At 45.9% G+C, this 22582-nt stretch overlaps 1 protein-coding gene across 1 annotated transcript in view; it reads left to right on the plus strand.

Moving 5' to 3' along the window:
- Positions 1–22251, plus strand: part of LOC125292059 (activin receptor type-1-like) — a 34806-nt gene extending 12555 nt beyond the window's left edge. Inside the window, 12 exon segments of the mRNA XM_048239159.1 lie at positions 2571–2644; positions 3552–3725; positions 3727–3846; positions 4576–4881; positions 7380–7585; positions 9860–9959; positions 10440–10586; positions 12208–12373; positions 12375–12478; positions 13337–13534; positions 19624–19754; positions 20047–22251. Of these exon segments, the coding sequence (XP_048095116.1) occupies positions 2578–2644; positions 3552–3725; positions 3727–3846; positions 4576–4881; positions 7380–7585; positions 9860–9959; positions 10440–10586; positions 12208–12373; positions 12375–12478; positions 13337–13534; positions 19624–19754; positions 20047–20181 (1854 nt within the window). The 5' untranslated portion in view covers positions 2571–2577 and the 3' untranslated portion in view covers positions 20182–22251.
- Positions 22252–22582: the final 331 nt, after the last annotated feature.

Below are 22582 nucleotides of genomic sequence, written 5' to 3' on the forward strand. Positions count from 1 at the left end.
GGGAATATATGACCAGGTGGGGACAGACAACTGGAGAAGGAGAGAGTCTTGAGTTTTACTGCAGGATGTGTTCCTCGTTCCGGTCTGCTAACAGGCTATCAATTAGCATATCAGGTAGACGACCGGTGCCAGGAGCCAGAAGCAAGCCTTTGAAGGAAGTTTTTTTTCTTTTTCTTTCTCTTCCAGAATGAATTTATGAGGCAAAGAACACGACACTCGTGATTCATGTCTAGATGAGAATATGTCCTGAAGCAACACACACCTGAGAAACTAGACCTGCTATGTACTTACACACACTGACACATACATACATACATACATACACACACACACACACACACACACACACACACACACACACACACACACACACACACACACACACACACGTCTGGCAACCCCATGAGGGAACAGTAGTTACTGGAGGGTAGCCGTGGATGTTGAGTGTATGCAGTGAAATCTCTGGGTGTCTGGAGGGGGCTGCCTTTACTGCTGTTTAAAACGAAGCCTTCACTCCTCTGCACCAACTGTCTGCCAGTCTGCCAAGTGCTGCAGTGGCGTTGCCTCCCCTGCCACCTCGATGTCTGGCTCTGTGCCCCCACCTTCCCTCTGTCTCTCCCCCTGTCTCTAGCACTCGCTCTTTTTTTATCCCACTCCGTCTCTCTCTCTCTCTCTCTCTCTCTCTATCTCTCTCGCTCTGTCTCCTCTCTGTCCCTGACACACACTCTCTGTCTCTCTCTTCACCTGTCTGGTTATCTATCCCTTTCTGTCCACTCCGGCACTTAGTCCTGACTCTTCGCTCCTCTTCTGCTATTTCTCTCCCCCTCTCTCTCCCTCCCTCCCTCCCTTCCTCTCTCCATCCCTCTCTGCATCCCTCTCTCCCTCTAACCAGCTTCTGAATAGCCCTCCTTTCTCTGCCCCACTGCTACCCACTTCCCCTCTCTCTCTCTCCCTGCCTCTGTCTTTGCCCCACTACCCCCTGGCTGCACCCCGTCTCTCTCCTCGTTGCCCCCAGCCTGTACCCTACTAGCCCCTCAGTGGCACCTGGCTGAACCCCCTCGGAAACCCTCAGACCACCCCTACCCCCTACCCCCTCCTCCCTCCCCCGGCCCAATGTGACCCCCCCATGGCCTGCTGGCCCCTGCGTGCCCCCGCCACTCTGGGCTGCTGATTATGTGGGAGCGGCAGCCTCTTGTTTTGTGGCCTGATTAAAAGAGCAGCATGTGGTCGGCGTGTGAGCGGGCCCATACGGACGCCGCTGGGCCCGCCGCTGACAGTACGTGCTTAATCATTTATGTCTGAGAACACACACAGGACACGAGGGAGGCTGAGATGGACCAACCAACCACGAGAGAGGACACTACACACGCCAAGACGCGGACACACACACACACACACACACTCTCTCTCTCTCTCAGACAGACATACACAAACAGTGGGGCATTCATCGTCGGGGAGCTACACACACATGCAGTGCAGAGATAACGGTCAGCACAGTGTGTCATAAACATGAGGCCAAAGAAAAAGTGCTGCGCCGCGCAGTTGAGGAGGGATGGGCTTCGAGGAATGAATATGAGCTCTACAGAACAAGACAAAAGATGTGAACCTTGATGAATATGATGACAAAAAAGATGAAATATGCAAAAACATGGCTGTCTGCCTTTTTAAACACAACACACAGGCACACACTCACTCCTCTCTGGGCTCCACATTCATTCGTCCTGCTGTGCTCTCTGCTCTCTCTCTCCTCTCCTCCACCTCTCTCTCTCTTCCTCCCTCCTTCTCCTGCGTCTGTCTGCTCCCTCTGCTGCCAAGCTCGCTCTCTCTCTCTCTCCCTCCCTCCCTCTCTCTATCGCTCCCTCTCTCTGTCTCCCTCCCTCACTCACTCTCTCTCTCCCTCTGTCACACTGGCAGCCAATAGGAGATTGCCAGTCTTCCCACTGCTTGCCACTCAATGCCTTGTTGCCAGGACAACAGGCAGGCATGAGCTCTGCTTTGCTCAAGCATTTTAAACTTGGTGTTGATTCTACTGACAATAAGGAAAGGTCTCTTGCCCACTAAAATCTCTGCCTGTATCTTCTGCACTTCTTTTATAATTTAGCTGCCTCCCTCTTTCCTCCCTCCTCTCTCTCTCTCTCTCTCTCTCTCTCTCACATTCTCTCTCTCTCTCTTTCCTCACACTCTTTCTCTCACTCACTCTTTGCCTCTCTCTCATAGCCTCATGCTTTTTCTCTGTCATGCCATTCTTCTCTCTCTCTGTCTCTGCTATCTCTCGTGCTGTCTGGAAGCTGTTAACATGGCTGGTCTGTGAAGGCACGCACAGTAGGTTGCAATATGCCTGTCTAAATATGCAGACACGCAGGTCTTCTTTGTCTGTCTTTCAGACCAAAAAAGATCAGTGTAGATGACATGTAGGAACCTTACTTTTATGTAAACTCATTAAATGTGGCAGCCATGCCCCCCCCCCCACCCAATCTGTTTTGGCATGGCAGCAAGTTGTTTGATGTCTTTGTGAATGCGGAGCTTTGCGTGAAGCCAGTGGTCCTGAGCTCTCTCCTCTGTCTCTCCAGGTCCACGATGTTCCATGGCGTCATGATTCTCCTGGTCCTCACCGTGGTGGTGTTACCTGCCTCCAGTGTGCAAGGTAAGCCTTTGATGAAAGGAGAGAATTGGAGAGAAAGAGGGAGAGACCCTGAGCTAGTGAGCTTGGTTGGGTGTTGTTGCTGTGTGTGTGTGTGTGTGTGTGTGTGTGTGAGAGAGAACTCTTTTAAAAAAAAAGAAAAGGGGGAAAAAAACCGGACCTGAGTTTCTCCAGTGTTTGGGGAAAACAGAGGGCTCTGTGTCTGTCTGGTGAGCGGTAGTTTACATCTGTCTGCATCAAGGGCACACTTTAGCCCCCTCCCTCTCTTCCTCTCTCTTTCTCTCCCCCTCGCCTCTTAACTGCCCCCTCTTTCTCTCCCCCCCTCGCCTCTTAACTGCCCCCCTCTCCCTCCCTCTTTCTCTCCCCCTCTTGCCTCTTAACTGCCTCCCTCTCTCCCAGCATGTTTGTGACAACTGCAGTGATTGCCTCTCAGAGGTGGATGATGACTGAGCATTTGATTCGTGTTCTTGCGCTCTCTCCCTGGGCAAAACACACTCACTCTGCATGGCTAATGGGTGCTACTAGCTGTAGCGGGCCCTGCCTATCAGACCCCTGAATGGATGTCTGTGTGTGTGTGTGTGTGTGTGTGTGTGATTGAAAAAAGAAAGGGAAATGCTGATGCGCCACAAGGTCTGGTGGTTGATTACACTTATCGTGTGTGTGTCTGTGTGTGTGTGTGTTTAAGATACATGAAAATAGATAGCTCATGTAGTGCCCTATCAACATTGACTCAGTCACTCCAACTTCCTCTCACTCTGCTTATGAGTAATGGAAGCTCTTTCTCCCTTTTTTACTCTTTCTCTTGCGCTCTCCCTCTTTTTATTTCTCTCTCTTTCTTTCTCTCTCTCTCTCCCTCCCTCTCTCTTTCTTTCTGTCTCTCTATCACCTCTCTCCCTCATTTCCTGCACAGATAACCCGGGACCCACTGGCATCGTGTGTGTGTGTGACGGGCCCGCGTGCTCCCACATCAACCGCTGCTTCGCCGCGCGGCACTGCTTCTCTGCCCTGGAGCCCCAGAATGGGACGGACCCCCAGCGGCGGCGGTGGAGGGGGTGTGTGGCAGCGGGGGACGCCGGGGAGGAGGGAGGAGGAGGAGGAGGAGGTGGAGGGGGGCGGCCCTGCCGTGCACTGCGGGAGCCCCGGCGTGTTCTGCTGCCAGGAGGCCCTGTGCAACATGAACGTTTCCGTGGAAACGCCCGCCAGAGGTGACGCTCTGCTCTTTGCACTTTTGAGTTTGCCACGCCTGGTCACTGGGGCCGCTCGACACGCACACACTCTCTCTCTCTCTCTCTCTCTCTCTCTCTCTGTGTGTGTATGTTTGTGATTGAGAAAAAACAAGACAGATACACTCTCTCTCTTTCTCTCTCACTGGGGCCGCTCGACACTCTCTCTCTCTCTCTGTGTATGTTTGTGATTACCTCTCTCTCTTGCTGGGGGATGTTTAGGGATTCTTATTTCAGGCTATGTTTACTTGGCTGCTATGACCAAAACACAAACTTGTTTAGCTTCTTGTCAGTGTTGTGTGTCAGTGTCCTTTCATCCATCCACCAGTGTTGCTGAGAGCTGAGAGAGGGTAATGTTTGGAGTAACCTTACGCATTGGAGCGCATTCTATCGTGTAAATAACCGTTGCATAATGAGATTGAGCCCAATGTAGGTCACGAGGGCTGTGCTTCAAAAACAGCCAAGGGGACCGCAGGACATGCAGCGTGTGGGCTTCCACTGAGCCCACGCCACAACAGTCTCTGTCGATGTTTGAGCGCTTGTAGCTCATGTGCTCATAGCTTGCTCAATTCTTTACCTGTTTTGTCTTCCACCCAGAGGGGGCGCTAACTGTCTCTATCTGTGCTAGAGCACTCGTAGCACACCTCTCTCTGCCCTTCACCTTTATTTAGCCATGTCATTTCTTTACCTGTTGTTCTGTCCTCCATCCAGAGGGGGCGCCAGCTGTGGCCGTACCCGAGGCGAAGGAGCCCGAGCCGACGGCGGAGCAGCACGAGCATGAGCAGGAGTGTGTGTGCGAGGGGCCGGCGTGTCCCCCCGGCGGCCGCTGCATGGGCCGCCAGTGCTTCTCGTCGCTGTCGCTCAACAACGGCGTGCCGGTCTACCAGAAGGGCTGCTTCAAGGTGTACGAGCAGGGCAAGCTGACGTGCAAGACTCCGCCCTCGTCCACACAGGTGGTGCACTGCTGCACGGGACACCTGTGCAACGTCAACCGCACCGTAGAGCTGCCGGTCAGAGGTAGGGTGGAGCCTTTTAGCCTCATTCACATACACAAAGATGCATATACACACACACACACACGCACGCACGCACACCCACACTCGCACAATAACAAAGGTAAGCATATGCGCTCATGCAGAGATACAGCGGCACACCTGCGTGCAGTTCAATCACAAACACTTGTCATACACATCCGTGCATAATCTCTCAGACACGCCTTACTTGCTTGAGACTCAGCCCAAGCGTAACATGCTGGGGGGGGAAAGAGCCTTTTGTTAAAGACTCTAGCCAAATCTAGCTGTTTTGTTTGCATTTCATGGACAATGCTGTGCGTGTCTGTGTGTGTCGAGTGTTGTTTTCACGGGCCTTGTACAATCACTCGCAAATGTGTCTCCAGTGCTTTGAGCACAAACACAGGCCTCATGTCTGCTGCCATTGTGCAAGTCGAGCGCAAACAAAAAGCAAGCTCCTGAGTTCACAATGGCCTCCAGTTCAGAGACGTCCGGGAAGCTTCGTTCCGCCCTCCGTCTCAGGTGGATGGGCGCACCCCTGTCCTTGGACACCAAATCCTGACTCCCCACACACAGAGACACCCCAGACCCCTTTTGCAGGTTGCCTCAGGACTGCAAGGCCATGAAATTGTCTGCCACGGGCATTTGAGACCCTGCACCAGCCCTGGCATTCAGAACTCCTTCTGTTTAAAGCTAGCACAACACAAAGAGAAAGGCAGAGAGACAGACGGACAGACAGACAGACCGGGACAGGGGAAGACAGGCGAGGTGCCTGGAAGAAGCAGGTGGCCGTTTGAGCACTGTTTGGTCATGGTCCACTTCCTCCCCTGTTCCCACCGAGCGCCTCTCGGTCCCCAGTGGAACACATCCCCCCTGGGAAGGTTGAATGATTTCGAGGTGTGTGTGTGTGAGAATGTGTGTGTGTCACGTCTCCTCTGCTCTTGGAGATGCGGTGACAGCAGCAACAGCAGTGGCAGCAGTAGTTGTTCACCTTCTGAATGTCAATGGCATCTGGCACACTGCTGCTAGGCAAGCCCAGCGCAGCGAGGCCAGCTCCCAGGGGCCCGCAGCCCATATCTGCAAACCCCCTCTGTTCTGACACGCAACTTTTTAATTCAATGCATCATTTTATCATAATGTTGTTTTTGATAAGAGGCTTCACGTCTCTGATGTCTCCCGTTTATTTATTTTTTCATACACTGCGGTGCAAGCCGACAAAAACACAAACATCTGTGAGTTGCTGTGTTTCCTGAAAATAAGCAGGGAAAAAGGATTTCCTCAAAGCGCACGAGAAGAGGGGCTGTTTTGCGTCCCTTTCATGTGCAGATATTTTCCAGTGATTCGCCAGTTTCTTTGATCGGCGGCTTTGTGATCAGCACAAGAAGCTCTGTTTGTTTGTCGCTTCCTGCTGCCAGCTTTTTGACCTTTCGCATGAACGCCTGTTTGGTCACACTTTCTTACAAAGGAGACTGTAGTGTACTTTTGGTTTGTTTGGAAAGCAGTTTAACAAACACACACACACACACACAACAAAAAGTTTGGCTGCTGAGCAACAAATGAAAGCTACATAAAAACCTCTGAAGTGTAATCTGTATAAAGTGAAGTGCTCTTGTGTGTGAGCTGCCAGGTCTTTGAGCCCTGGTGATGCCTTGAATTCTATGAATTTACCCTTAGTACTGTATGAAGACTCCAGTGAGTCAAAGGCACAGAATGGGAGCATTGTTTGTGTGTGTGTGTGTGTGTGTGTGTGTCGTGTGTGTGCATTTAGGCGTGGGACCTGTAGCTTTTGATCTGTAATGTTTTGAGGGTCTGGCAGTGGTGGGTCTGGCAGTGTATTCAAGGCCTATTGGGAGGCTCTGTGTTCATGTTTAGTGTGTGTGTGTGTGTGTGTGTGTGAGTCCTCTCTTTCACTGACGCTGTTTGTTTCTGTTGTGGAGCCCCCGCAGCTAAACTCCGTCTGTGTGGTCCAGCGCGGGCTGGGGCAGCTGGGAATGGGACCGTGTTCTTTAGCATACCCAATTATCATCGCCTCTCCTCACAAAGCCGCAGGCTTACGGACGAGACATGCCTCAGCTTACGCAACGCGACACCACTCACCTGGCTCCACAAACACACGTACACACACACACATCCATACATAATGAAAAGAAAGCATGACTTGGCGGGGCTCAGCAATGGCCCATGTGTTTACTTGTCCTTAGCACTGCACTGTCATGCCTAGGGCTAGAAGAATTAATTGATTATTGACTATTTTGATAATCGGTTAATTTTTTGGCTTACTCCTCTATGACGGTAAACTAAATATCTTTGGTATGTGGACAAAACAGGACATTTGAGAGACATAATCTTGGGTTTTTGGTAACACCGATTGACATTGTTTCACCATTTTCTTGTCATGAAAATGATCATTCATTCCAGTCCTTGTCATGACTTTGTGTGTTGATATGTTTTGTGTGTGTGTGTCCCATTTACCCATGTTGCACCCTGTATTTCCACTTGTGGCAGCGAGTGACGGCCGCAGCTCTAGCGTGACCTCTCTGGCGGTTGTGATCGTGGCGCCAGTCATCGTGCTGATCGTCCTGTCAGCCGTGGCCATCCTGGTGTTCCGCCGCATTCACAAGAACCAGATGGAGCAGCTCACCGCGCGGGATGCTGAGTACGGCACCATCGATGGCCTCATCGCCTCGAACGTCGGGGAGAGCACACTAGCGGTGAGTAGCCGCCGAGGTGTCCTGTTATACGGAATGAATGGACGAGGGGGAATGGGAGTTTCCTCCGCCCAAGAAGCCGACTTGTTCAGTTTGTTGCACAACTTTCTTTGGTCCTACAGTGATAGCTGTGGACAGTTAACTTGTTTAATGTTGATTCCATTGTTGCAAAGCCTGCTTCCAGGCTCAACAGTCATCCTACTATGGTTGTTATAGCTGCCATTCATAAGCATTGATATGGAACGGTGAACTTTTTTTACCAGATCTGCTTCATAGGTTGTTCATACGTTATTTAGAATTAATAGCCACCACCATCTCTCCGGTTGATAACCTAATAAATAGCCCTGTGGTGGGGTAGTCTGCAACTATGAACTCACTTGGGTATAAGTGGGATTTTATCTGTTCTACTGCCCTCACCCTCACCCCCTTCCTCCCACAGTCCCTAACACTGCGCAAGCGTTTCCTTGGTTAGACTCAGGACTTTTATATTAGTGCCAGTTATGATGAGTTGCTGGGGAAAACACTGGTTCTTGGGTTTCTGTTGTCCGTGGTCAAGCCTGGAGCAGTGTCTTCAGTGTCTCCTCTGAGAATATACTGTACTTTAAAAGGGAATTGTTCTAGTGACTATTATGACTTCCGGCACTACTAGCTTACTGCCGCAGTGGCCATTAAAGCGCCCTACTCCCTCATGTACTTCAATAAGTATTGTATTGTTACGGGCATTACCATTCTTTCTAATTAACCCCTCTGCTCACCTAACATGGCTCTTCATCCATATTATAAGGCTGGGACAGCCAAGTAAATTAAACCAAAGGCATCTTGTTGTCTAGGACTCCTTTGTTTTTTCGTCCCGGTGTTTCTCAGATGCTTGAGTTCCTGGCTGTCAAGTGCTTTTTTTCTTCCTGGCCGTCGTTCTAGTCCTCTAAATCCTTAGTAAAATCCCAGTATCCATCCATTTTAATGAAAAGCCTTCAGACAAACAGGCCCCGTGTTTACAGTAGCGCGGCCGTTCTCATGCCTCATTTTGGGGTGGGTTTGCAGAGTTGCTGCTCTTGGACCCGATTCAAGCTGGTTTCAAAAGGACCAGCGGAGAGCCTGGCAACCCGGCCCTAAATATGCTGCCGCAGAATGTTTGTTTCATTATAATTAAAAAGTGCTTGCCAGCACCCTGACAAGAGTTATGAGGACCAGTTGTGGCCATAAAAAAAAAGTAGATTTCAGGGGTAAACACATGTGCACCACCCTTCCCCGCCTTCTGTTTCCCTGGGTGCATAAGGCCGCTCGGATGATGATAATGTCAATGATCTGACTGGCTCAGTTAATCACCCCAGCCTCCACCCCTCCCCACCCCATATTCCGCCCCAGCTCGGTCCTAATGTCACACAGATTATGGTGCTTGTTTTTTCCCCCTTGTCCTCTGAAAAACCCAAAAGTGGTCTGTTTTCAGGATTTATGTCCTTCTGTCCACATTTCTGTCATTTTCAAAATTACGTCCTCATGTTGCCTTCGTGACGCAGACATATGTTTAACTGCAGTAGCAAACCTCCACTCCAATTTCTTTTCTCCGGCCGGCTCTTGTTTCCTCCCTCCCTCCTCCTATTTGTTGTTTTTTTGGGAGGAGGTGGATGTGGTGGTGGGGGGAGGAGGGAAGGGGTGGTGCTGTGTTGTTTTGGTCGGATTTTAATTTTCCTCACAGCGGCCTCTCTGGAGCTGCTCGACAGTGCCCTCTGGTGCCGGTCAAGGTGCCGTGCAGCGACCCCACTGGGCTGATATTATTAAAAGGCTATTTGGGAGTCTGGGCTGGGGATTAGACTCTAGTCTCAGCCAAACACCCCACCACACCACACCACACCACACCTCCCTCCCCCGTCCCCCTGTCTCGCTAATCACCCACGCCTGCTGCTGTCTCTCCCAGCTCTCTCGCTTCCCCCCTACGGGTGGGCGCATTGGTTCGCCCACAGCCACACAGCCGAGCATATAGCACACACACAGACACACACACAAACGTTAATATGCTCCACATCAAACGCTGGCTGGCGCACTCAATCCCCCCCCCCCCCCCCCCTCCATCTGAGGCCCATATGCTGAAATCACAGCATTAGATGCTGTTCTTATGCTATTTTGTTTTTGTTTTTTGTGTGTGTGTTCCTCCCTTTTAACCCTGTTGGTTACACACTGGTTACTTACTTCTCTCATTTGTTTCTAACCCTCTCTCTCTCTCTCTCTCTCTCTCTCTCTCTCTCTCTCTCTCTCTCTCTCTCTCTCTCACACACACAGGATCTGCTCGATCACTCCTGCACATCAGGCAGCGGATCCGGACTCCCCTTCCTTGTCCAGAGGACTGTAGCCAGACAGATAACGCTCAACGAATGTGTGGGTGAGGAGCTCGGCTAATCCCATCGCCCTCGTTAGAGGCACAGCAGGGGAACACAGGCGGAGAGGGAGACTAAAAGAAAGACGGGGAGGGGGAAGGGTGGGGAGAGAGCGAGACAGTTAGAGAGAGAGAGAGAGACACGGATGTGATTAAGTTGTTTTATGGATGTACGCATTTGCAGTCTAAGCCCTCGAGGATCCCACAAATGACTCGCAAGATCCCACATCAGGTCGCCCACATACAGTACATAAGACCAGGCTAACCTCCTTCTCTCCTGGCTGCGGTAACAGCATTCAGCAGACTGTTCAATTTGTCTGTGCCCCCTCAGCGTTTGACAGCATGATTCCAATATAGATTCATGAGCATATGAGTATATTTTTAGCGTATTATAATCGGGGCATAGATAATCCTTTTGGATTATACAATCCCAGCCACCGGTGGCGATGTAGTCTCATGATGGGTGTCCTTGCTTCTCCCCTGCAGGTAAGGGGCGGTACGGAGAGGTGTGGAGAGGCCAGTGGCAGGGTGAGAGCGTGGCGGTGAAGATATTCTCCTCCCGAGACGAGAAGTCTTGGTTCCGAGAGACGGAGATCTATAACACCGTGCTGCTGAGACACGAGAACATCCTGGGTATGTGGCAGTAATGCCGTAATCTGTGGCTGATGTGATTAATTAGAGCGCTCTACATTCGCATGTTTTTGCGCAAGGCTTGTTCACGGTGTTTGATGAAAAACCTCACTAGGTCTGTATCTGAACTGCCTGCCCCCCCCCCATCCCTCCTCTGTCCTTTTTTTCTTTTTCTCTCTCTCGCTCATCCCTCACTGTACTTTTTTCTTCCTCTTTTTTCTCTCATCCCCTCACTCTGTCCTTTTTTCTTCCTCTCTCTCTCTCTCTCTCTCTCTCATCTCTCACTCTGTCCTTTTTTTCTTTCTCTCTCTCTCATCCCTCACTCTGTCCTTTTTCTTTCCTCTCTCTCTCTCTCTTTCTCTCTCTCTCTCTCTCATCCCTCACCTGTCCTTTTTCTTCCTCTCCTCTCTCTCTTCTCTCTCTCATCCCTCACCTCTGTCCTTTTTTCTCTCTCTCTCTCTCTCTTTCTCTCTCTCTCTCATCCATCACTCTGTCCTTTTTTTTTCTCTCTCTCTCTCATCCCTCACTCTGTCCTTTTTTTCTTTCTCTCTCTCATCCCTCACTCTGTCCTTTTTTTCTTCCTCTCTCTCTTCTCTCTCTCTCTCTCTCTCTCATCCCTCACTCTGTCCTTTTTTTCTTTCTCTCTCTCTCATCCCTCACTCTGTCCTTTTTTTCTTCCTCTCTCTCTCTCTCTCTCTCTCTCTCTCTTCTCTCTCTCTCTCTCTCTCATCCCTCCTCTGTCCTTTTTTTTTTCTTTTTCTCTCTCTCGCTCATCCCTCACTGTACTTTTTTTCTTCCTCTTTCTCTCTCTCTCATCCCTCACTCTGTCCTTTTTTTCTTCCTCTCTCTCTCTCTCTCTCTCTCTCTCATCTCTCACTCTGTCCATTTTTCTTTCTCTCTCTCTCATCCCTCACTCTGTCCTTTTTCTTCCTCTCTCTCTCTCTTTCTCTCTCTCTCTCATCCCTCACTCTGTCCTTTTTCTTCCTCTCTCTCTCTTCTTTCTCTCTTTCTCTCTCTCTCTCATCCCTGTCTTTTGTCCTCTCCCTCTCTCTCTCTCTCTCTCTCTCTCTCTCTTTCTCTCTCTCCATCCCTCTGTCCTTTTTCTTCCTCTCTCTCTCTCTCTCTCTCTCTCTCTCTCTTTCTCTCTCTCTCTCTCTCTCTCTCTCTCTCTCTCTCTCTCTCTCTCTCTTTCTCTCTTTTCTCTCTCTCATCCCTCACTCTGTCCTTTTTTTCTTTCTCTCTCTCTCTCCCTCTCTCTGTCCTTCTCTCCTCTCTCTCTCTCCTCTGTCCTTTTTTTCTTTCTCTCTCTCTCATCCCTCACTCTGTCCTTTTTTTCTTCCTCTCTCTCTCTCTCTCTCTCTCTTTCTCTCTCTCTCTCTCTCTCTCTCTCTCTCTCTTTTTTTTCTTCCTCTCCTCCTTTTTTCTTCCTCTCTCTCTCTCTCTCTCTCTCTTTCTCTCTCTCTCTCTTTCTCTCTCTCTCTCTCTCTCTCTCTTTCTCTCTCTCTCTCTCTCTCTCTCTCTCTCTCTCTCTCTCTTTCTCTCTCTCTCTCATCCCTCACTCTGTCCTTTTTTTCTTCCTCTCTGTCTTTCCGGCCCTCTACCCGTTGCCCTTCCTCCCCTGCAGGCTTCATTGCGTCGGACATGACTTCGCGAAACTCCAGCACGCAGCTGTGGCTGATCACGCACTACCATGAGATGGGCTCCCTCTACGACTACCTGCAGCTGAGTGCAGCTGGACCTTGAGCCTGCCTAAGATGGAGGCGTGTCCAAGCCAGCGGCCTGGCCCACCTGCGTGGAGATCCCCGCACGCCAGGGCAAACCGACCTCGCTTCGTGACCTCAAGAGCAAGAACATCCTGGTCAACAAGAACGGCCAGTGTTGCATCGCTGACTTGGGTGGGTATACGTGGCCATTTCCCACAAGTGCGTTTGCCAGTTGCAGTCACCATGGTGTATCAGAGGAACGTTTTCTTGATTTGGCTCCATTAAAACAAGCTGCTTCTTCCTGTGAAAACGGTGAACAGCTGTCCCATAAAAAGAAAATAATTTGTTTCATTGATGAATAATTGTTGATTATTTGTTGTTTTCGAGCATCAGCATCCTGCAATGTTATTTATAACTTAGCTGGTATATAGGTCATGCTGACCCACTACTGCTGGGCCATTAGGAGGGAAAAATAAGGTGCATCTACAGGTATAACAATGGTCACTGAGAGGCTGTTTGCCAGACTTCCATCAGGCACACTGTGGGCCCCTTTCCCCACCAATCAGTGAATGGCTGTGGTTAATATGGAGGAAGGAAACATGCTGAAACCCCTCTTAACCCTTAACCAAAAATCCATTAAGGCACCCCTCGGTCACTAAAGTACTCGGAATGCTCACTGTTGCAATAGATGCCGAGCACCTGCTTCAGACCGTGTCCTGGATGGAGTGCTCTCCCGCCTACTTCAGCTCTGCTCAGCTTGTTCTAATGAATGTGTTGTTGTTTTTATCTAATTACACACGTGTGATGAGCACAGCACCCTGATGTATCACTAATAGAGATGTTGGTTGTTTTTCTTCTTAATTTTGCATTGTCATTTAAAATCCACAAGAGGACAGTACATGTCTTTTTTTTTTTTTAACTGCCAGCTTTCTACCAATTTGGTATTAAGTGTGAAACTGTTCTGTGTGAAGTTGGCACAGAATTTGGCTTGACTGGGCTTCTGTCCTCAATGGATTTTAAATATGTGTTCTTCTTTTCTGTCTTTTACAGGCCTGGCTGTCATGCATTTCCAGGACACTAATGAGCTGGATGTTGGCAACAACCCTAAAGTGGGCACCAAGCGCTACATGGCCCCAGAGGTGCTGGACGACTCCATCCAGACAGACTGCTTTGAGTCGTACAAGCGCGTGGACATTTGGGCCTTTGGCCTGGTGCTGTGGGAGATCGCTCGGAGAACCGTCAGCAACGGTCAGTCCTGCAGTAGAACACTTGAGTGTCATAAAGAAACTAGCGGGGTGTTTCATAAGCCTCCTGTTTTGGTATGAACTCCAGAGGGGAGTTCATTTTCATATTAAATACGTTATTTTCTTTATTTGATATGTTTATATACAGAAGCTATCTCTTTAAAGCATGCCAGTAAAATAATAAATAAGAATAAGTACAGCCAAAAGGGCTTTAGAGCATTTAGTGCACCACTAGAGAGGATGGTGTATACAGTATACAGACGAAAACGCGAAAGGTTATTTATCCTTTCCACTCATAAACTGTCAAATATACCGTAATTTCCCAACTATTAGCTGCGGTTTATACATTGATTTTGCAAAATTTCTGTAAATACACGGTGGCAGTTAATATGGTCTTAATATGTTTTTTTTTTTTGCTTGCATAAAACACTGTCCTGCGGTTTATACGGCTAATACACAGGAAATTACTGTATTGTCTGACTGCATATCTTACTCAAGTGATTGTGTGTGTGTGTGTGTGTGTGTGTGTGTATATATACCCTATAGATGTGTGTGTGTGTATTTGTATGTGGCCTCCTCACATGCCCCTTTATTTTTGGGTGACGGGCCTAGCTTTGCCCTCTGCAAAATGACACGGTGGTGTCTCATTTGAAATGGATCCCGATATCTCCCCTCAGAGTTAAATGGCTTTAGGGCTATTTATAGGAAGGTTCTTTTGCAGAGTAGGTTAGCACGGGACACAGTAACCTTAACTTTCCCTGCCAATTTCCACTCTCATTAGCTCACATTAACACAAGGGTAATAGTAGCATTAGCATTTCATTAAATGCAGTGTCTATTTAACCCCATAATGCTTAAACAATGGTCTTGATATTTGACCTACTACTGGCAAAAATAGTCATTTGTTGTTTGACCATATGCCGGTGAAATGACACTTACAGTTAGTTTAACCGATACAGGGAGGGAATGCCTATGCACTCAATTGGATAGACCTAACCAATTAGAACAACGAAATAACTTACCGTGAGATCCATAGGAAGAACACACGAACCATCCTTCTTCTCCACAAATGCTTTAACATTGTTTTCTGGTCTTTTAAAGTTATTGTGCCGTCAATATCTCCTACAACACTCATTAGCGAAATCTAAGAGATACATAGTAGGATAGGCTATTAGGAAAAAACTGATCGCCTATATCCCCTCCGTTTTTAAAAATAATTCTGTTGAACACTGATATGCTACAAACATGTTATAAACAGCTGGGAAAGGCTGTCGCAAATCCCTCGAACAGGTGGTCAATTAAGAGATTTCAAATGAACGAGGGAACAATATGTCACAATGCAACACACTGTTTTCCCTTGATGAAAGTGAAACCACGAGTTTTCCCACTTCTCAACTTTGGCCAACATTTTCAGAAATAGTCATTTTCAGTAATAAAACCTCATTGAAATAATATGCATTTTCCATATGGGGTTTTAGAAGCTATCTGTCTCCTTCTAGCCACAGCGTTTTTGTTGCAAACATAATCAACCTAAGCATGCTCAGATGACGTGATAGACGAGGCTTGTTGCTCACCTGTCCATCATCGTAAAGCCCGATTTGATTGGTCCGCCAGATTTGGGGCGAGCATAGTTGCTCCACAACGGAGCAATGCCAGACCGAACTTCCCAAACTCAAATGTTGTGGGCGGGACTAAGTTCGACTGGCACCCAGGCTACTCTAGCGCCACCAACAGGTCAAAGTTAAAGGTGTACACACATAACTTTTGACCCATATGCCCAATTTTTGAAAACGAGGTACCATTGAAATCCTTGGATCAAGCCGAGTTCAATTCACAGATCACATTTTCCAATTTTTACCAAATTTGGCACAGGTGATCTTCAGACCAAGCCTTAAATACATTTTTGATTTTCAAAAGCGTTTGCCTGTGAAAGCCAATCACAATCGTGAAAGTAAGGTCATATCTCAGCAACACTTTATATATATATATGACCGGTCGAGTTGCAGCAAGAAAGCCATTGCTAAGACGTCAGAATAAGAAAGAGGCTTGTCTGGGCCATGAAACACCACCAATGGACTACTGAAGACTGGAAGAAGGTGTTATGGACTGATGAATCAAAATTTCGGTTCATCACGCAGGATTTTGTACGCCGTAGAGTAGGCGAAAGGATGGTTCCTCACTGTCAAACATGGAGGAGGAAGCTTGATGAGCTGGGGCTGTTTTACTGGATCCAGTCAGTGACTTGTACAGTGATAGGCACCCTGAACCAAAATGGCTACCACAGCATTCTGCAGCGCCATGCAGTACCCTCTGGTATAAGCCTAGTTGGTCAGGGGTTCATCCTACAGCAAGATAATGACCCAAAACATAAGCCCAAGCTATGCCATAACTACCATAGGAAAAAAGAACAAGATGGTAAGCTTGAAAACATGGAGTGGCCAGCACAGTCTCCAGTTCGGTGTGATATTGACCTAAAGTGTGTTAAAACATGATACCGAGTGTGAACTTTTGTCTCATGGCTCATCTCGGCTTGTCCCCTGCACTCCGATATCTGGCGCTAGTTAGCTGATGCTACCAACAGGTTTTCAAAGGGGGTGCCTCGAGCATCGGCCTAGTCATGCAAATAAATCACTGTTTTACACCATTTACGAGGCTCAAAGTACCTCCACACTTCATTGGTTGACTTCCGAGGGCCCTGAGATTTAAAACGAGACATTGAGAACTTTGAAAAAGCACTGGTAGTTTATTTACAAGACGATTTATACAGACAGTACCTTCAGGAAGTTTACCGTTCGTTGCCATCTTGAATTTAGTCACGATAAGACTAGTACGATTAATTAATTAGCGGAATAATTCCGTGGAAATGCATGGATTCCAGTTGCTGCTACTGGAAGCAACTGGAGTCCATGCATTTCCACGGAATTATTTTTGCAATCTGATCCCTTATCATACTTGTTCATTCGTACTAGTCGCTCGATTTATCGTAACCAAATTCAAGATGGCGGCGAACGGTAAACTTCACTAAACTGTTTCAACACACTTTAGGTCAATATCACACCGAACTTCTCCTTTAAAACCCATTGAAAAATTGGAACCGGTAGTGTACATAGCAAGTGCCTTGCTCAAGAACACAACGGTGGAAGCTGGGAATTGAACCCACAACTTTCAGGCTACTGCACGCTAGCCCAGCTCCTTAACCACAAATTTGAATTTAAAGGAATACGCCACCCCTAGGTGAAATTAGAGTAAGTAAGTAATCCGGCGATTCCAGCTAGCATGTCGTTGCAAAAGTGAATCAAATAACTCAAGATTTTTTATAATTATTTCTCGTGACACGTACATTCACATCGAGTACAAATATCAATGCAAATTAACACGAAGGGATTTACTAGACCAATTTAGATTTGGAACTATTTTTGGGCATAGCACCGGCAAAGCACCGCTGGCGTATTCCTTTAATGTCACACAAGAAAAACCTTACACCATGTCCTAACAGGATCCAAGTAAGCGACTGTCAATGTTATCTGTCTACAGTGAATCCGTTAAATATGCCCTTCTATTGCGTCATATTTCTCATTCAGTATAGCAGAGCAAAGCGAGCGACAGAGAGAAATAGAAACTGGGCGTCCGACAAAAGTTTTCTCAAAACGTTGCATTACATCGTGCTGCTCGCGTCGCTTGCAGTCAAGACACTCCAATTGAAAACAATGTAATTAAATGGATTTTATCGCTAATGTTCGCTCGCATCGCATCCGGTTAGGACATGGTGTCAGTTTGACATAGGCTGTTAAAAATAATGTCCATGAAGTGTATTAGAATGCTGCACAATTCACTGTAAGCAAATTGCCTGGATTTTATTATACACTATTTTGTTTATACATTCTGAATGTCAGGCAGTAGACAGTTACGTCAGGGTTTCCAATCAGCTCAATCACATATAATCAGTTATATGTGCATTCATGAAAATTCGGTTAAAGAAATGCACATCTCCCACTGTGTTATGCGAGTTAAACTAAGGAATAATTCTGATCAGCTGTGGCTCAGGTGACACTGCAGAAATGATGAAGAAATGACCAATATATATGAATACACAGCAACCAGATGTAAGAAGTGTAGTGAAGGCAATAGCAGACAGGGGTGCCGCTAGGGTTGTATTCCATACTACGCACCATGGCCCAGGATGCTAATCCCCCCCCCAAAAAAAAGAACGGGTGCATGGCTACCCTACACATAGAGGTGTTTCGAGCTTTTTAAAATTTCTGGGATGAGGGAGATTTCACCCCCGGGATTCTTTTTTTAATTCTGGCTGCTAAACACACCATTTTAACGCAATTTGTGGGTGGGACAGAAATACCTTTACAGAGCAAGCAGCTCTGGCCATATCGGCTCTGGCTCACGTGACGTGAACATTGCTTTAAATGCATTATCGTGAACAAGGGAAAGAAAAGAAAAGAAGAAAGCAATGAGTCTATGTCGCGATTTGCGATAGGCCTAGGCCTAAAGAAAAGACCGCTATGGTCACCTAACAATAAGGATTTGCTTACACTGCTGTTTGGTTGTCCCAAACTTTGAGATGATCCATTAACTGAATCTTATCAATCTTGGAATCCGAACTACGATGTTCCAAACATAGTGACTGTAGGATACAATGCCTAATTTGAGGGGCAGCCGTGGCCCACTGGTTAGCACTTCGGACCTGTAACCGGAGGGTTGCCGGTTCGAACCCCGACCAGTAGGCACGGCTGAAGTGCCCTTGAGCAAGGCACCTAACCCCTCACTGCTCCCGAACGCCGCTGTTGATGCAGGCAGCTCACTGAGCCGGGATTAGTGTGTGCTTCACCATACTGTGTGTACACTGTGTGCTGTGTGTGTTTCACTAATTCACGGATTGGGATAAATGCAGAGACCAAATTTCCCTCACAGGATCAAAAGAGTATATATACATATACTTACTTATACTTAATCTCACTGCCTTCATGATAACTTTTAAGAACAGTGCACCTTTTACTGTTAAACACCTTAATAACGTTGCGTTTTTAAGCGCCAGGACTACTCATCATGTTGTGACAAAGTTTACACCAATCATCATCTTCTAAAGTATCCTTATGTTGAGATGTCCATTCTCTTTGCCTTAAACATAGGCTATCTTTTGTGTGTGAAGCATGTTTCAATTAAGACAGTACACAAGCTATTTTTATTGTTGTAATATTGAATGATTTTCATGAATAAAGCGTTGAAAAATTATACGCACAGTGCATACAGGATTACGCCTGGCGGCGCCACTGATAGTAGACACATGTTTAAGGTGCGGTATTTAAGTTGTTAGCTGGAGGTTGATACCTTAACAGCAGATGAGTTCATCGTCAGATAAGCTAATGTCAGGTACAAATGGCATGCCTTTACTCTCATTCAATGTATTATTTACAAAACATTCAAGTACATCCTGTCCTGGAAGAAAAGCAAAGAAACATTGGACTTAAATTTCTATATACTAAAGTATTAACTTCATAAAAATACTGTACATGTATATATGAATACAGTTTTAGAAAAGCAAAAGGCCCAGCAAGGACATAGGTCACAAATGCTCCACAACAACTAAGTGAGATTTTAGAGACTTTGCTTTGTGTCAAGTTCAACAATGCCCCTTAACTATTCTAAAATCAGACATCAAATTTTATTGGCTGACACCAGTGTTTACAATTATTTACTTGTCACTTACACACATGTTCCGTAACATTTTGCATTTTCTTGAAAATGCATTCTAGTTTCAATTAAAAAAAAAAAACCTTGCAGACTTGACCAAATCATCTCGGGGAGTGTTATAACTGACTGAAAAGTGCAAACTGATTTTTTCTGCAGCATTTTTATTCATAATGATGAAAAGTGTTAAAGTTTGTTCTTCCTTGTTTATCAAACCTTACCTGCTCATTCAAAAACCTAGTTAAGTAGAAATTAGTGTTATTTTGTTTGGATCTACTCCTGTTGGTACTCCATTAAAAAGCTTTTCCATTTATATAATTGCTGACTGAAAACAGGTACACCTGTCTATCCATACAGATGAGAACCGTGTTTCTTCTGTTGTTTCCATTTATAGGAATAGTAGAAGACTACAAGCCTCCCTTCCATGATGTTGTTCCAAGCGACCCCAGCTTTGAAGATATGAAAAAGGTTGTGTGCATAGATCAACAGAGACCCAACATCCCCAACAGATGGTTCTCAGACCCAGTAAGTACATAACTCAAATTTTTGTCTGCTAATTAAGCAGAGATGTGGGGAATATGGTAAAGAAAACCCTGTCTAGAAAGCATTGTGACGTAAGCTAGTGCAAGTAGGCATGATATAACTAACTACTTGGATCATTCTTGAGTCCGGAAAAATCAAGTGACCTGGAGACCAAATTGATCACTCATGTGCTGTCAATCATTTAAACAGCCTTCAGGAAAATTTACAGAAAATTGCTTTGACTCTGCTAACTGTATCCCTTTGTACATCTTTCCCCGTCTTCCCCCCCTTTCAGACTTTAACATCCATTGCTAAACTCATGAAGGAGTGCTGGTATCAGAATCCATCTGCAAGACTAACTGCATTACGCATCAAAAAGACTTTGACAAAAATCGACAACTCTCTGGACAAAATCAAAGCGGACTGTTGAACTCCTTCCAGATGGAAGACCCCCTAAAGGCCTTTAACAGAAGTCCAGTCGGAGGAGCTCCTGGGGTGGACTGCACGCCAGGACCCTCCCGGGATCTAGTGCTCTTATAGTGGCACATTGTATTTATTTTAAACTCTCGATGGGACACATTTTGGCATCCAAAGATGGTGTAGTGGGCATTTAAAAAAGATCTGGGAAAAAAGACTACTGATAGTCTTTGCTATTTGGTGACTATCCCTTTTAAGACATAGGAACTTTCCCACATAGTCATATTCTTCAAGGAAGAAAAAAATGTTACTTGGGCATTTTAGGAGAACGTATGTTACACCTTTTTTGGTTTTGACACAGCTTTGATTTGAAAAAAGAAATGTCTGAAAAAGAATATTTCATTTAGCAATATTGTATGTGCTTTATTTCCTTTATTGCACTAGCAATCTTTGCATTCCTTACTTGCACTGTTACAGATGCATCTGGAGAGAAAAAAATTCAACTTGCCAAAAAAGGGGAGTTCCTTTGTGTTTCACAATCACCATATCTCTATAGTAATCAGAGAACACAACAACAAAGGATCAACTTCGGCTGCATCTCTTGCACTTGTGTTTACGAAAGGATGTTCCTCTGCAATTTACAACAAACCTGTAATTTATTTAACACACTAACATTACAATAGTACTGCAGCTTTAGTCACTCTCTTCCTCCTTCCGAGATGTCTGATGTATCCTGCTACAGAACATTTTGTATATCACCAAGCATTTAGCATTATGTATCTGTTTTGTTTGTTTGTTTCATAAGCTTTATTTGATACAGATGCTAAAAGAGTAAATAAAAATTTACTAGATCATGCTGAACTCAACATATAAAGTAATGCCTGTAACGGTTTATTGTCTTACTGTGTACATTATCAAAGTAATTTAAGTTCAACTTTTTTATTTTATTTCATTCTTATTTTATATCAGTTAGTTATTTCAATTAATTAAATAGAAAACCAAAATGCATGCAGATGGTACCGGTCTCATCTTTGCATTTGAGGTTGCTTGTGTCAAACTGCTTATTGTTTATGGAAACTAGAATACATTTTGCTCAGCGTTGTCCCCAATACCGCCCATTCTCAAGACTGCAGACTTGTAAGTTTTAGCTGTTTTGAGCACAAAGGGTCTTTTCATGGGTTCACCAACAACTGCAATTTTGTAACAAAATACATGGGCTGTGCCTGACCAGTCTCAAGTCAGTCTCAGAAGGAAATGGGCAATTAATTTGTTTTCACCTGAAAATGTCAGATGTCTAAACTTGACCCTAAACACTGCAAACTGCACTGCATGTGATTCTGAGCCCTTGCCCAGAACGAAATGGTAAGCTGTTTAGTCCAGGCAGATTTCTATTCATTTGTGTACATGCCTGTTAAATGCCCAAATTCACAGCCGGGCTTTTTTTGAAGTAGTGGAATGGAGTAGAAAGTAATTTTATCCAACCCATATTTTGTGGTCCTAAATCCAGTCAAGCATTCTTGCTTGTATTTCAACTGTTTTAAATTATGAAATCTGTTGTAAAAGGGAATGCACTAGTATGTCCTCTGTTTCTGTGTGGATGACTATCAAGAGCACACAGTACTGCATTGCATTATGTGTGAGTTTGTTTAAGTGTAATAGTTGGAGCATTATTTCAGTATTGCTGGCAACTGCACTAGCTATTGTGACAACGGGGAAAAACTGTCACCAGTGTTATAGCCCATGTGAGACCACACATTCAACTACAAGACAGTCAAGGGCACAGACTCCATTGTAAGATCAACTACTGCTGATCACTGTAGGAAAGAAAATTACCAAGCGCAACATAATAGTATTAGCGTTATTGCCCTGACCAATGTTATGGCACCACCCTCATAATGGACATGATACACTCATAAATACAACCCCAATTTTCCCAGAACGTAAGTACAATCATGACGGCTGATAAAAGTACAACATTGCTCTTAATCTGTGTTGCATTTATTTACTTTCTCTGCTGTATAATAAATTAAAGAAGTATAATAAATGAAAGGTTCTCTGATCAGGAGAATATTTCGAAAAAATATTTAATTAAAGTTCTATGTGCAACTGCGGAGGTTTGAAAATAAATGTGTTTGTGTGCCCAGGACTCTGTACATGATTGGCAGACCCTGGCATGGGGCAAGCAGTTGTTGTTATACTGCACCCTTGACCTGGTTCTATTTGGATGACCCAAGTCGCACCAGAGCTGTCAACTCTTGTATGATAAGGGTGTGTCACTATCTGGTTAGAAAGTTTTCCACACCGCCACAGCCAATTGTACACCAAATAGAAAATGCAACTCTATCCACAGTAGTTATTTATACATGTAATTAAACATGTGAGTTGTTAAACAAATGGGATTTATTTAAGCATAG

Source organism: Alosa alosa, chromosome 3 (genome assembly GCF_017589495.1).
Source record: "Alosa alosa isolate M-15738 ecotype Scorff River chromosome 3, AALO_Geno_1.1, whole genome shotgun sequence".
Lineage (NCBI taxonomy): Eukaryota > Metazoa > Chordata > Actinopteri > Clupeiformes > Clupeidae > Alosa > Alosa alosa.